This window comes from Anomaloglossus baeobatrachus, chromosome 4 (assembly GCF_048569485.1).
Source record: "Anomaloglossus baeobatrachus isolate aAnoBae1 chromosome 4, aAnoBae1.hap1, whole genome shotgun sequence".
NCBI lineage: Eukaryota > Metazoa > Chordata > Amphibia > Anura > Aromobatidae > Anomaloglossus > Anomaloglossus baeobatrachus.
This window is the reverse complement of record NC_134356.1, coordinates 58,529,170-58,544,152: the sequence shown is the minus strand read 5'-3', so window position 1 is coordinate 58,544,152 and position 14,983 is coordinate 58,529,170. Positions and strand designations below refer to the sequence as shown.

Here is a 14,983-nt window from a genome sequence, read left to right as displayed (position 1 = left end):
GATGCGAGGCACAACCTCCGGTGAGCCCTGGGAATGCCGACACCGCTGGAATAGTGCCTCCATGGGATGTGAATATAAGCTTTATTTTATTTTAATGGGGCCAGACTTGGAGAATGAGAAGGGATTGTCCATGTAGTGGACAACCCCTTTAAGGAATTCTGTGTTAAAGGAGTTGTCCATTACTGGAGAACCAATTTCAGGACCTTATTTCGTTCTTTCCGAGCAGCCAGTTCCTCCTAGTAGTGTGATCTATACATGTACTAATGATGAGCCGTCCTGTTGTAGGTCTGCGTACCTGCTCTACTACTATGACATCTACCTGAAAGTCCAACAAGAGGTGCCTCACCTGCCCCAATCTGAGATCAACAAGAAGATAAGTGAGAGCTGGAAACTTCTCAGTGTGGCCGAGAAGAGTTATTACCTGGAGCGGGCAAAGCTGGAGAAAGAAGGCCTGGATTCGGTGAGTGGCCATTGATTTACAGGACAGATTATTGAAGGTATATCCTAGTTTTCATTTCTAAGAGGTCTTCTTATAGCTCCATCTTCGACTTCAGGAGATAAGAGGTCTCATTCCTGACTGTTGGGTTCTGTGCTTGTGTCCTATTATTAGGCAGGGAGGGTACCTGCCAGCCAAGTGTGAGAGGTGGCAATACCCGGCCGCCATCTTATTCATGCAAAATCAGCAACATAGTGGAAGTAAGAGGTGTTGGATGACCCCTATTGATAGAATATTGGATATCTTGCTGGTCTCTAGGGTTCACACTGCTGGGACTCCCATCCGTTTTGAAATTTGGCCTCTGCAAAGCCCCATTTTGAATGAAGCAAAGGTGCACGTGCTCGACCTCCGTCAAATTTACTATCTATGGCTTTTATGCTCTTCTTAGTTTTCTCTCATAAACAATGAATGGAGTGCCTTCCCTACAGTCAAGATGGTGCGCTGCAGAGGCCCATTGTCGAAACCACTGGAGGCCCAGAGGGCAGTCACCAGCAATCAGCAAGAAGATATCACCTTTCCTATTGATGTGGAGGAATAACTTGCTATTTTGAGAGTAGCCCCTAAAGGAAAACCTATTAAGTTGTTTTTACTGTGTAATCTGAGAACAGAATGATGTAGAGGCAGAGAGCCTGATTCCAGGGATGTGTCACTTACTGGGCTGTTTGGTGCAGTTTTGATAATAGAATCCCTGGTTTCTCTGCAGTAGATGTACCAGTGGTCAGAATGCCGAGCTGTGTATATTCACGCCCACACCACTGGTTGCTTTCTGTATACACTGTGCATTGTCAAAAAGCTGCTAGATGTGGGCGGGGTCACTCAGATTAACTGCAGTGTATGGCATGCGACACCTAGTCTTACAGTGATAATATCCTGCTGATAAAACATTGACTGTATTGAAACTTCAGCAACCTACTGAGCAAATGACATATCACTGAAATCAGGGTCTCTGCCAGTATATTATGCTAGATAAAAAGAACCTGCAGACAAAAAAGCGCAATAGGGTCTTACCCTGACAGACAGGGGGTGATAAAGGAGATGATCCTACTCACCAAAGATGGTTGTGAAAGGCACAATTCCTGTAACAGCATAAATCCGGATCAAAGGCAGCAGTACCCCAAGTGGCTGATAACAGAGAGAAATTGTAGAAAGGGGCTTTGTAAACCGCGCCAAAGATCATTGATGAAATCTTGGATTAATGTAAACTTTTTATTCTTGCACAGGTCTACGCGTTTCAGGAGACTCTGCTCCCTTCCTCAGGACCAAACAGGCATAAGTTACATCAAATCTTTTTGATGTTACAAATTTGACGTAGCTTATGCCTGTTTGGTCCTGAGGAAGGGAGCAGAGTCCTGAAACGCGTAGACCTGTGAAAGAATAAAAAGTTTACATTAATCCAAGATTTCATCAGTGATCTTTGGCGCGGTTTACAAAGTATATTATGCTAGATTGAATAGCAAACATATGCTGACAGATAACTAAGTTAAATTTGTAGGGCACATGCAGTCGTGTAAGTTCACTTCCACGGAACTAGTTTTGTAGATTACCTCTCTGGGGGTAAAAAGGGGGTTGGCGAGACTCCTTGTGTCTGGGAAGGTAGATAAAGCTTGCACTTTTCAGTATACAGATCATAATGGAAAGCTCCTTGATCTAGAAAATAAATCTGGGTGATTTCTGCTCTGAAGCATGCAGAATTGTTAACGCAGCTGTAGTACACAATACACTCTATAACTCAAGTTTGGTGCTACTTTAGTGTAACGTATGTGCACAGTTTTTTTTATATTTTTTTGTTGTCATTTTATATGTAAGCTGTAAATTGGAAGAAGGCCGGGGCCACATGGGGACTAATGCGATCCTCGCATGACAGTCGGCTCACTCTGGCAGCACAGCAGGAGCCGTGTTTCATGCAAGTGTCACTGTGACTGAGGTCCGATCATGCAATCGGACCTCAGCTGCGGGGGGAGGGCCCGGTGCTGAGAAGGGGTGGGCTGGCACTGAGGAGGGGAGAGTTGGGTCTGAGGAGGGGCGGGCCAGTGCTGACGAGGGGCGGGCCAGCGCTGAGGAGGGGCGGGCTGGCTCTGAGGAGGGGCGGGCCAGCACTGAGGAGGGGCGGGCCAGCACTGAGGAGGGGCGGGCTGGCTCTGAGGACGGCGTGGGCCAGGACTGAGGAGGGGAGAGTTGAGTCTGAGGAGGGGCGGGCTGGCTCTGAGGTGGGGCGGGGCGGCACTGAGGAGGGGCGAGTTGAGTCTGAGGAGGGGCGGGCTGGCGCTGAGGAGGGGCGGGCTGGCGCTGAGGAGGGGCGGGCTAGCTCTGAGGAGGGGCGGGCCAGCTCTGAGGAGGGGCGGGCCGGCGCTGAGTAGGGGAGGGCTGGCACCGAGGAGGAGCGGTCCGGCGCTGAGGAGGGGAGGGAGGAATTTATCTCCCTCTCACCGCTGTAGCCGGCTATTGCCATTCTCGCCCTGCACTTGCGGTACACCGGTGTAATGCGAGTGCAGTGCGATCTATCTCTCGCCCCATAGACTTGAATGGGTGCGAGAGAAAGAGTCTCGCATTACAAACGATTGGGGCTGAGAAAATAATCGCTCATGGGTGCTGACACATAGGCTAATATTGGTTCGATTTTCATGCCGTGTGTCTTAGGCCGAAGGCTCTGAACGTTGTTGTGAATGGCGCCTAACCAGAAATAACATAAAAGTTCTTCAAGTGATTCTTGTTCTTGTTTTCGCAGAACATTAAGTCCAGCTCATCCACCATGATATCAGACGTCCCAGGCTTTAGAAAAATCCTCCCTCGATCAGAATATATCCTGATACCCAAAAGGATCCCTGAGGATGAACATCAGTGTGTAGATATATGTCTGGCTCAGCCCAGAGAGACGGCCGTCCTGGCCCCTTCTGCGGCTTTATCCCATAATGGCGGTCAGAGCTTCTTCACTCTGGACCCCGGACAGATTAACCTTTCCGAGCAGATGACAGAGGTGGAAAGCCTAACTGAAGAAGGGACACATTTCCCTCCAGATGGCACAGTACATGAAGTCGCCCCTGGGGGCATATACACCCAACTGCCTGAGAAACTGGCCGGAGAAATCATCCTTAATGACGCCACTTTTGAAATTGGGGAAAGCGGCTCTTACCCAGGCGCCAATGTAGTCATCGAGGACAACGGAGGCATCGGCCTCACACAGTCAGAAATGTCCGTTCTCACCGTTATGGCAATCCAGGTAATGCAGAAGAAGGTTCAGTTTTTGAAAATTTGGATAATTTTTGGGCAGAATATGTAAGTGTCATTCTTTACTACCGTATTTATTTCCCGTAAGATCAGCAACGCCAGAAGTCTTGGCCAGTCACTGACCTCTCACTATAAGAATAATGTTCCTATGGGTTGCATGTTAAGAAAATAGCAAATAGCCTTTGACTGATGATTTAGCCTTAATCTATATTTTGTTGAGGTTTCGTGACTCTGGTTTGTGGTTTCTATTTGCTGCTCCAGCCAGAAAGCTGTGACCAATTTGTCGCTTGACGTGCCCCAGCAGCCACCAACTTTGAGTAATAATGGGGTCCTCGAAAGTGAATCACTAAGACTTCTCCTTCTGTGAACATCAGTCTTTGACCACCTGAACGCTTCTACCTGTTCATAAAAAACCACATTTGGCTCTGACCTCTTTCACACGTCCATGTTTTCAGTGTCCTTTTCCACACATACCAGAGACACTGACAGTGTAGACCCATTCAAATCAATGGGTTTGCTCACACGTCCGTGTTTTGACATGGACTGAGTGTCCATGTGCTCCACACGGCGACTTGTCCGTTTTTGGCCCGCATCACGGATGTCACACAGACAGCACACTGATGTGATGCGTGTGACACGTACTGGAGGACACCCATTCAATGACATTAAATGCATTTTTATACTTATCTGTCTCTGGCGCTGCTACCTAAGCCTCTGCTGTTGCTTCCGGGTCCTGCTCATTATGTCTCATGAATATTCACTGCACAGACTGCAGACCCGGAAGCAGTGTGACAGTAGCACCAGAGACAAGTAAGTATACAAGTTCATGCTGTCCGTGTGTTATCTGGATGACTAACAGCACACAGAGAGCACACATACAGACCTGCACCATGGACCATCACACACCTGCGTTTAATGCACGGACATGTTAAGGGCGCCTCAGAGGAGATCACAGAACAATCGTACAACATTGTTGTAGGCAGAAAGGAGTATGCTCAGGCAGTTTTATTATATTTTTAAACAGTAGGTAAAAATGTGCAACCTTTAAACTTTATCCACTTAACTCAAGTTTCGCCTCGATTGGCTTTATCTGGGGCAATCATTCCTCAAAAAATCAGAATTGAGCCTCTGGCATAGATGTGAAGACAACCCAAATAGAGAACTTGTAGGGAACTTTGCCTTTTTACAGGAAGTTTATTTTAAGCAGGTTTTCATTTAGAGACTAGTAATATTCATGGGCTTTTTCTTCGGCGCTCCATTGGGAGACCCAGACGATTGGGTGTATAGCACTGCCTCCGGAGGCCACACAAAGCAATTACACTAAAAAGTGTAAGGCCCCTCCCCTTCTGGCTATACACCCCCAGTGGGATCACTGGCTCACCAGTTTTCTGCTTTGTGCGAAGGAGGTCAGACATCCACGCATAGCTCCACTGTTTAGTCAGCAGTAGCTGCTGACTATATCGGATGGAAGAAAAGAGGGCCCATTTGGGGCCCCCAGCATGCTCCCTTCTTACCCCACTTGTGGTTTGTAAGGTTGAGGTACCCATTGCGGGTACGGAGGCTGGAGCCCACATGCTGTTTTCCTTCCCCATCCCCCTGAGGGGCTCTGAGGAAGTGGGATCTTACCGGCCACCAAGCCCTGAGGCCGGGCTCCATCCACAGACCCATAGAACCTGCTGGATGTGGAGCGGGAGTGCCGTTCAGGGACAAGGCCCTGCAACTTTCAGGTACTCTGTGTCCCCGTATGGCAGGCCACGCACACCCCAGGCTTGCTGGGTGTGCTAGTGCGCCGGGGACTGTAGCGCTGTGCGCTGGGCTTATAGTCCCCGCAGATTACTGGGGGACTTTATGTGTGTGGATCGCCGCGCCGACCGCCCCTGGAGCGGCGGCGCAGCTGCGACTTGTAGTGCGCCGGGGACGCGCCGACCGCGCTTTTACGGCGGCGGCGCTTCTAACTTTAGTCCCCGGTCTTCTGCGGCCTAGCTCCGCTTCGTTAACGCCCCCCACCCTGTCAATCAGGGTAGGGGAGAGACGTTGTTCAATCGGCAGCGCCGAGGGCTGGAGCACGATTTACATGCTCCAGCCCTCTCACTGAGCACAGTAGGACACAGGCTTCGCGCTTTTTCTCTGTGCACGCCCTAGGCCCGCCCCCAAGCTTGCAGCTCCCCAGGACGCCGGCAGCCATTATACACATGCAGTCTGGCTGGAGAACGGACGCAGGCTCTGGGGGACCCAGGCTACGGGTTTCTGGCGACCACACACCCGCGCTAAGCGGGCGGTAAGCAGCACATACGTGCGGCCCCACTAGTACCACATATATTTGTGTACTGCACTGTAAGGTCGCTTCTTGGCTGTACACCCTATATTGCTTTGAGGAGACAACAGCATGTCATCCGCAAAACGCAAGGGTGCCAAGGCACGGGCTGTCTTCACTGCTTGTACAGCATGTGGGGCTAATCTACCAGCAGGCTCCAACGACCCTCATTGTGTGCAATGTTCAGTCCCAGTGGCACTTCGTCAGCCAGAGCATATGGTGGTGGTAGCCCAGGCAGAGACGCCTGTGAACCCTGCCCCGGTGACGGGGACAGAATTTGCAGTCTTTGCTGATAAAATGTCTGTGACTATGACAAAAATCCTGGAGACCTTGCAGTCCAGGCCAGTTGCTCAGACCATGGACACTGCTGTGTCTATGTTCCCCGGCCCCCCTCAGCTGGAATTAATCCGTAATTCAAGGGGGTCCCAGGCATCACAGGCTGAGGGCTCTGACTCCGATGACAGTCCCAGTCCGCCTAAGCGAGCTCGCTGGGAGAGACCCTCCACGTCATCACGCGGATCAGGGTCTCAGCGAGAAGGGTCTCTATATGATGGCTCAGAGGTGGGTGATCAGGAGTCTTGTCCTGACGCCGCACTCAATTTGGATACGCCAGATGGTGACGCCATGGTAAATGACCTTATAGCGGCCATCAATAGGCTGTTGGATATTTCTCCCCCAGCCCCTTCAGCAGAGGAGGCAGCTGCACAGCAGGAGAAATTCCATTTCCTGTATCCCAAGCGTAAATTGAGTACTTTTCTGGACCACTCTGACTTCAGAGAATCCATCCAGAAACACAATACTTATCCGGACAAGCGTTTTTCTAAACGCCTTAAGGATACCCGTTATCCTTTTCCCCCTGACGTGGTCAAACGCTGGACCCAGTGTCCAAAAGTGGACCCTCCAATATCCAGGCTTGCAGCTAGATCCATAGTTGCAGTGGAGGATGGGGCTTCACTTAAAGATGCCAATGACAGACAGATGGACCTTTGGTTGAAATCTGTCTATGAAGCTATTGGCGCGTCGTTTGCTCCAGCATTCGCGGCTGTGTGGGCGCTCCAAGCTATTTCAGCTGGTCTGGCACAGGTGGACTCTCTCATACGTCCAGCAGTGCCGCAAGTGGCGTCCCTAACTACGCAAATGTCTGCGTTTGCGACCTACGCTATCAATGCGGTACTGGACTCTACGAGCCGTACCTCAATGGCATCCGCCAACTCTGTAGTTTTGCGCAGAGCCTTGTGGTTAAAGGAATGGAAAGCAGATTCTGCTTCTAAAAAATGTTTAACCAGCTTGCCATTATCTGGAGACAGACTGTTTGGTGAGCAATTGGCGGAAATAATTAAACAGTCCAAAGGTAAGGACTCCTCCTTACCCCAGCCCAGATCAACCAAACCTCCACAGAGGAAGTGGCAGTCAAAGTTTCGGTCCTTTCGAGGCTCGGGCAAGCCCCAATTCTCCTCGTCCAAAGGGACTCAGAAAGAGCAAAGGAGCTCAGATTCCTGGCGGGCTCACTCACGCCCCAAGAAAGCAACCGGAGGTACCGCTTCCAAGGCGGCTGCCTCATGACTTTCGGCCGCCTCCCTCCGCATCCTCGGTCGGTGGCAGGCTCTCCCGCTTTTGCGACATTTGGCTGCCACAGGTCAAAGACCGGTGGGTAACAGACATTTTGTCTCACGGGTACAGGATAGAGTTCAGTTCTCGTCCTCCGCCTCGGTTCTTCAGAACTTCCCCACATCCCGACCGAGCAGATGCCCTTCTGCAGGCGGTGAATTCTCTAAGAGCAGAAGGAGTGGTGGTCCCTGTTCCTCTTCAGGAACGAGGTCAAGGTTTTTACTCCAATCTCTTTGTGGTGCCAAAAAAGGACGGCTCATTCCGTCCTGTTCTGGACCTAAAACTGCTCAACAAGCATGTGAACGCCAGGCGGTTCCGGATGGAATCCCTCCGCTCAGTCATTGCCTCAATGTCTCAAGGAGATTTCCTAGCATCAATAGATATCAAGGATGCTTATCTCCACGTGCCGATTGCTACAGAGCACCAACGCTTTCTACGCTTCGTGATAGGAGACGACCATCTTCAGTTCGTAGCTCTGCCATTTTGTCTGGCGACAGCCCCACGGGTGTTCACCAAGATCATGGCGGCAGTGGTAGCAGTCTTGCACTCTCAGGGACACTCTGTGATCCCTTACTTGGACGATCTACTGGTCAAGGCACCCTCTCAAGAGGCATGCCAACTCAGCTTGACGGTTGCACTGGAGACTCTCCAGACGTTCGGGTGGATCATCAACTTCTCAAAGTCAAATCTGTCACCGACCCAATCACTAACGTATCTTGGCATGGAGTTTCATACTCTCTCAGCGATAGTGAAGCTTCCGCTGGACAAGCAGCGGTCTCTACAGACTGGGGTGCAGGCTCTCCTTCAAAGTCAGTCGCACTCCTTAAGACGCCTCATGCACTTCCTCGGGAAGATGGTGGCGGCAATGGAGGCGGTTCCGTTTGCGCAGTTTCATCTGCGCCCACTTCAATGGGACATTCTCCGCCAATGGGACGGGAAGTCAAAATCCCTGGACAGGAAAGTCTCCCTTTCCCAGACGGCCAAGGACTCTCTGCAGTGGTGGCTTCTTCCCACCTCATTATCACAGGGAAGATCCTTCCTACCACCGTCTTGGGCGGTGGTCACGACAGACGCGAGTCTGTCAGGGTGGGGAGCAGTTTTTCTCCACCACAGGGCTCAGGGTACGTGGACTCAGCAGGAGTCCACCCTTCAGATCAATGTTCTGGAAATCAGAGCAGTGTATCTTGCCCTACTAGCCTTCCAGCAGTGGCTGGAAGGAAGGCAGATCCGAATTCAGTCGGACAACTCCACAGCGGTGGCATACATCAACCACCAAGGAGGGACACGCAGTCGGCAAGCCTTCCAGGAAGTCCGGCGGATTCTGATGTGGGTGGAAGCCACGGCCTCCACCATATCCGCAGTTCACATCCCCGGCGTAGAAAACTGGGAAGCAGACTTCCTCAGTCGCCAGGGCATGGACGCAGGGGAATGGTCCCTTCACCCGGACGTGTTTCAGGAAATCTGTCGCCGATGGGGAAGGCCGGACGTCGACCTCATGGCGTCCCGGCACAACAACAAGGTCCCAACCTTCATGGCACGGTCTCGCGATCAAAGAGCGCTGGCGGCAGACGCCCTAGTGCAAGATTGGTCGCAGTTCCGGCTCCCTTATGTGTTTCCACCTCTGGCACTATTGCCCAGAGTGCTACGCAAGATCAGATCCGATTGCAGCCGCGTCATACTCGTCGCCCCAGACTGGCCGAGGAGGGCGTGGTATCCGGATCTGTGGCAGCTCACGGTCGGCCAACCGTGGGCACTACCAGACCGACCAGACTTACTGTCCCAAGGGCCGTTTTTCCATCGGAATTCTGCGGCCCTGAACCTGACTGTGTGGCCATTGAGTCCTGGATCCTAGCGTCTTCAGGATTATCCCAAGGGGTCGTTGCCACCATGAGACAGGCTAGGAAGCCCACGTCCGCTAAGATCTACCACAGAACGTGGAGGATATTCTTATCCTGGTGCTCTGCTCAGGGAGTGTCCCCCTGGCCATTTGCATTGCCTACCTTTCTTTCTTTCCTGCAATCTGGGTTAGAAAAAGGTTTGTCGCTCGGCTCCCTTAAAGGTCAGGTCTCGGCGCTATCCGTCTTTTTTCAGAGGCGTTTGGCACGCCTTCCTAAAGTGCGCACGTTCCTACAGGGGGTTTGCCATATCGTACCCCCGTACAAGCGGCCGTTAGATCCATGGGATCTGAACAGGGTACTAGTTGCCCTCCAGAAGCCGCCCTTCGAGCCTCTGAGAGAGGTTTCACTTTCTAGACTATCACAGAAAGTGGCTTTTCTGGTAGCGATCACATCTCTTCGGAGAGTGTCTGAGCTAGCAGCGCTGTCATCCAAGGCTCCCTTCCTGGTCTTCCACCAGGACAAGGTAGTGCTGCGACCCATTCAGGAGTTTCTCCCGAAGGTGGTATCCTCTTTTCATCTTAATCAGGATATCTCTTTGCCTTCGTTTTGTCCTCATGCAGTTCATCGGTATGAGAAGGATTTACATTTGTTGGATCTGGTGAGAGCACTCAGAACCTACATTTCCCGCACGGCGCCCTTGCGCCGTTCGGATGCACTCTTTGTCCTTGTCGCTGGTAAGCGCAAAGGGTCGCAGGCTTCTAAGGCCACCCTGGCTCGATGGATCAAAGAACCAATTCTTGAAGCCTACCGTTCTGCTGGGCTTCCGGTTCCATCAGGGCTGAAGGCCCATTCTACCAGAGCCGTGGGTGCGTCCTGGGCATTGCGACACCAGGCTACGGCTCAACAGGTGTGCCAGGCAGCTACCTGGTCGAGTCTGCACACTTTCACCAAACATTATCAGGTGCATACCTATGCTTCGGCGGACGCCAGCCTAGGTAGAAGAGTCCTGCAGGCGGCAGTTGCCTCCCTATAGGGGAGGGCTGTCTTGCAGCTCTAACATGAGGTATTCTTTACCCACCCAGGGACAGCTTTTGGACGTCCCAATCGTCTGGGTCTCCCAATGGAGCGCCGAAGAAGAAGGGAATTTTGTTACTTACCGTAAATTCCTTTTCTTCTAGCTCCTATTGGGAGACCCAGCACCCGCCCTGTTGTCCTTCGGGATTTTTGGTTGTTTTTCGGGTACACATGTTGTTCATGTTGAACGGTTTTCAGTTCTCCGACGTTACTTCGGAGTGAATTTGTTTAAACCAGTTCTTGGCTTTCCTCCTTCTTGCTTTTGCACTAAAACTGGTGAGCCAGTGATCCCACTGGGGGTGTATAGCCAGAAGGGGAGGGGCCTTACACTTTTTAGTGTAATTGCTTTGTGTGGCCTCCGGAGGCAGTGCTATACACCCAATCGTCTGGGTCTCCCAATAGGAGCTAGAAGAAAAGGAATTTACGGTAAGTAACAAAATTCCCTTCTTTTCTCCGCTTTCTTTGTCGCTCTATTGGGAGACCCAGACAATTGGGTGTATAGGCTATGCCTCCGGAGGCCGCACAAAGTATTACACTCAAAAGTGTTAAGCCCCTCCCCTTCTGCCTATACACCCCCCGTGCTCCCACGGGCTCCTCAGTTTTTTGCTTTGTGCGAAGGAGGTCAGACACGCACAGCACAGCTCCACAGATTAGTCAGCAGCAGCTGCTGACTGTGTCGGTTGGAAGAAAAGTGGGCCCATATAGGGCCCCCAGCATGCTCCCTTCTCACCCCACTCTTGTCGGCGGTGTTGTTAAGGTTGAGGTATCCATTGCGGGTACGGAGGCTGGAGCCCACATGCTGCTTTCCTTCCCCATCCCCCTCAGGGCTCTGGGTGAAGTGGGATCCTATCGGTCTCCAGGCACTGAGACCATGCTTCATCCACAACTCCTGTGGAGCCTGCTGGATAGGAGCCGGGTACCGTTCAGGGACATGGCCCTGCTACGTGAAGGTACTCTGAATCCCTGTGGGGACCGCGCACGGCAACACCTCAGCTTTGCTGGGTGTGCTAGTGCACCGGGGGACCGGGTTAAACTGTGCCATTACACACTCAGCGTCGCTGAGTGTGTTTATATGTAGAGGCTACCGCGCTAACCGCCGCTGCCATGGGAAACTGCGGTGCGGCTGGGACTTGTAGTTCGGGGACTTCGGCGTTGGCTGCGCTTTTACGGCGGCCACGCTTATACTCGAGTCCCCGGCTTGGCTTGCGGCCTAGTTTCACTTTCTCCCGCCCTCAGCCCTGACAGGCAGGGGAAGGGCGGGACGCTGCATGGAAGAGCAGCACTGAGGGCTGGAGTATGATTTCCATACTCCACCCCCCTCACACTGCACAGTGTGAGCACCTCGGCTACGCCCACGGCTCCCTCCTCTCGTCAGGACGCCGCAGCCATTTCCTGTCAGCTCCTACGACGCTGCAGAGAGGGACAAACCCTGAGAGACCCAGACACGGTCTCTGGTGGCCTCATAACCGCTTTAGGCGGCTGGTAAGCAGCACCTGTTGGTGATAGGCTCATGGTGCTGTAGTGTACTGATACATTATCTGTTTTTAGTATATATTTTACACTGTATGAGCACAGTTCATTCTGGCTATATACCCTAGTGTGTTACTCAGGGAAAACAATAGCATGGCGCCCACAAAAGGCAGGGGTGCCAAAAACACAGGCTTATTATGCTGCCTGCGTCGCTTGTACGACCCAGCTGCCGGCAGGTTCCATTGACCCTCATTGTGTGCAATGTTCGGCCCCTGTGTCACTTCTTCAGCCAGGGCCTCTGCTAAGAGGGGCCCAGGGGGAGCCACCTGTTGACACTGTCCTAGTGACGGGGACGGAGTTTGCAAAACTCTCTGAGACTATGGCTAAGATACTAGAAGCCTTGCAGTCCAGGCCGGTATCTCAGCAAAGGGACTCTGTTGAATCATTGTTCCCTGACCCCCTCAGTTGGACCAACAATGTCCTCCCGGGGTATCTCATGCATCCCAGGCTGAGGGTTCTGACTTAGACCCCAGCCCCAGACCAACTAAGCGGGCTCGCTTAGAATTTCCCTCGACATCATATTGTTCAGGGTCTCAGCGGGTGGAATCTCTGGTTGATAATGCGGAGACAGCTGATCAGGATTCTGATCCTGAGGGCGCTCTCAATCTTAATACTCCAGACGAGGACGCCATACTGAACGTTCTTATTGCGTCCATCGATCAAATGCTGGATATTTCTCCCTCAGCTCCTCCGGCGGAGGAGTCAGCTTCTCTTACACAGAGTATGTTTCTAGACCACTCTGATTTCAGAGAGGCAGTCCAGAATCATCATGCTTGTCCAGATAAGCGTTTTTTCTAAGCGCCTTAAGGATACACGTTATCCTTTTCCCCCTGACGTGGTTAAAGGTTGGACTCAGTGTCCCAAAGTGGATCCTCCAATCTCCAGACTGGCGGCTAGATCCATACTTGCAGTGGACGAGGGGGCCTCGCTCAAGGATGCCACTGACAGGCAGATGGAGCTCTGGTTGAAATCCATCTATGAAGCTATCGGAGCTTCTTTTGCCCCAGCATTCGCAGCTGTATGGGCGCTACAAGCTATCTCAGCAGGTCAAGCACAAATTGAAGCAGCCACATGCACGGCCGCGCCACAAGTGGCATCCATTACCACCCAGACCTCGGCAATTGCGTCTTACGCTATTATTGCTGTCCTGGACTCTGCGAGCCATACGGCGGTCGCGGCCGCCAATTCGGTGGTATTCCGCAGGGCCTTGTGGCTACGGGAATGGAAGGCAGATTCTGCTTCCAAAAAAGCGCTTAACCAGTTTGCCAATTTCTGGCGACAGGCTGTTTGGCGAGCGTCTGGATGAAATCATCAAACAATCCAAGGGAAAGGATACATCCTTACCCCAGTCCAAACAGGACATACCCCAACGGAGGAGAGGGCAGTCGAGGTTTCGGCCCTTTCAGGGCGCGGGCAGGTCCCAATTCTCCTCGTCCAAAAGGTCTCAGAAAGTACAAAGGAACTCTGATGCATGGCGGTCTAAGTCACGTCCTTAAAAGGCCACCGGAGGCGCCGCTAACAAAGCGGCTTCCTCATGACTTTCGACCTCCTCTAGTAGCATCCTCGGTCGGTGGCAGGCTTTCCCGCTTTTGCGACACCTGGCTGCCACAAATAAAAGACCGCTGGGTGAGAGACATTCTGTCTCACGGTTACAAGATAGAGTTCACCTCTCGTCCCCCGACTCGATTCTTCAGGTCATCCCCGCCTCACTAGCGAGCCGAGGCTCTTCGGCAGGCGCTGCGCACTCTGAAGGCAGAAGGAGTGGTGATCCCGGTTCCTCTTCAGCAACTGAGCCACGGTTTTTACTCCCAACTTGTTTGTGGTCCCAAAGGAGGACGGCTCTTTCCGCCCGGTCCTGGACCTGAAACTGCTCAACAAACATGTAAAAACCAGACGGTTCAGGATGGAATCCCCCCGCTCCGTCATCGCCTCAATGTCCCAAGGAGATTTCCTTGCGTCGATCGATATTAAAGATGCTTATCTCCACGTACCGATTGCTCCAGAGCACCAGCGCTTCTTGCGCTTCGCCATAGGAAATGAACACCTGCAATTCGTGGCACGGCCGTTCGGCCTGGCAACAGCTCCACGGGTTTTTACCAAGGTTATGGCTACTGTAGTAGCGGTCCTCCACTCTCAGGGTCACTCGGTGATCCCGTACTTGGATACTGATCAAGGCACCCTCTCAAGAGGCATGCCAACGCAGCTTCGACGCTTCCCTGGAGACTCTCCAGGGTGTCGGGTGGATCATCAATTTTACAAAGTCAAATCTGACACCGGCCCAATCGCTGACATATCTTGGCATGGAGTTTCATACCCTCTCAGCGATAGTGAAGCTTCCGTTGATCAAGCAGTAGTCACTACAGAAAGGGGTACAATCTCTCCTTCAAGGCCAGTCACACCCCTTGAGGCGCCTCATGCACTTCCTGGGGAAGATGGTGGCAGCAATGGAGGCAGTCCCTTTCGCGCAGTTTCACCTGCGTCCCCTTCAATGGGACATCCTACGCAAATGGGACAGGAAGCCGACGTCCCTCGACAGGACCGTCTCCCTCTCTCAGGCGACCAAAGCTTCCCTTCGGTGGTGGCTTCTTCCCACTTCATTATCGAAGGGGATATCCTTCCTACCCCCATCCTGGGAAGTAGTCACGACAGACGCGAGTCTGTCAGGGTGGGGAGCGGTTTTTCTCCACCACAGGGCTCAGGGTACGTGGACCCAGCAAGAGTCCTCGCTTCAGATCAACGTTCTGGACATACGGGCAGTGTATCTTGCCCAGAAAGCGTTCCAGCAGTGGCTGGAGAGCTAGCAGATCCGAGTTCAGTCGGACAATTCCACAGCGGTGGCATACTTCAACCACCAAGGCGACACACGCAGCCGGCAAGCCTTCCAGGAAGTCCGGCGGA

General features: G+C 52.4%; 1 protein-coding gene across 2 annotated transcripts in view; it reads left to right on the top strand.

Moving 5' to 3' along the window:
- Positions 1-14,983, top strand: part of HMGXB3 (HMG-box containing 3) — a 230,694-nt gene that overhangs the window by 22,636 nt on the left and 193,075 nt on the right. For both annotated transcript variants that reach the window (XM_075344369.1, XM_075344368.1), the window contains exons 3-4: positions 286-460; positions 3,222-3,713. In XM_075344369.1, the coding sequence (XP_075200484.1) occupies positions 286-460; positions 3,222-3,713 (667 nt within the window). The remainder of the gene's footprint in view (positions 1-285; positions 461-3,221; positions 3,714-14,983) is intronic.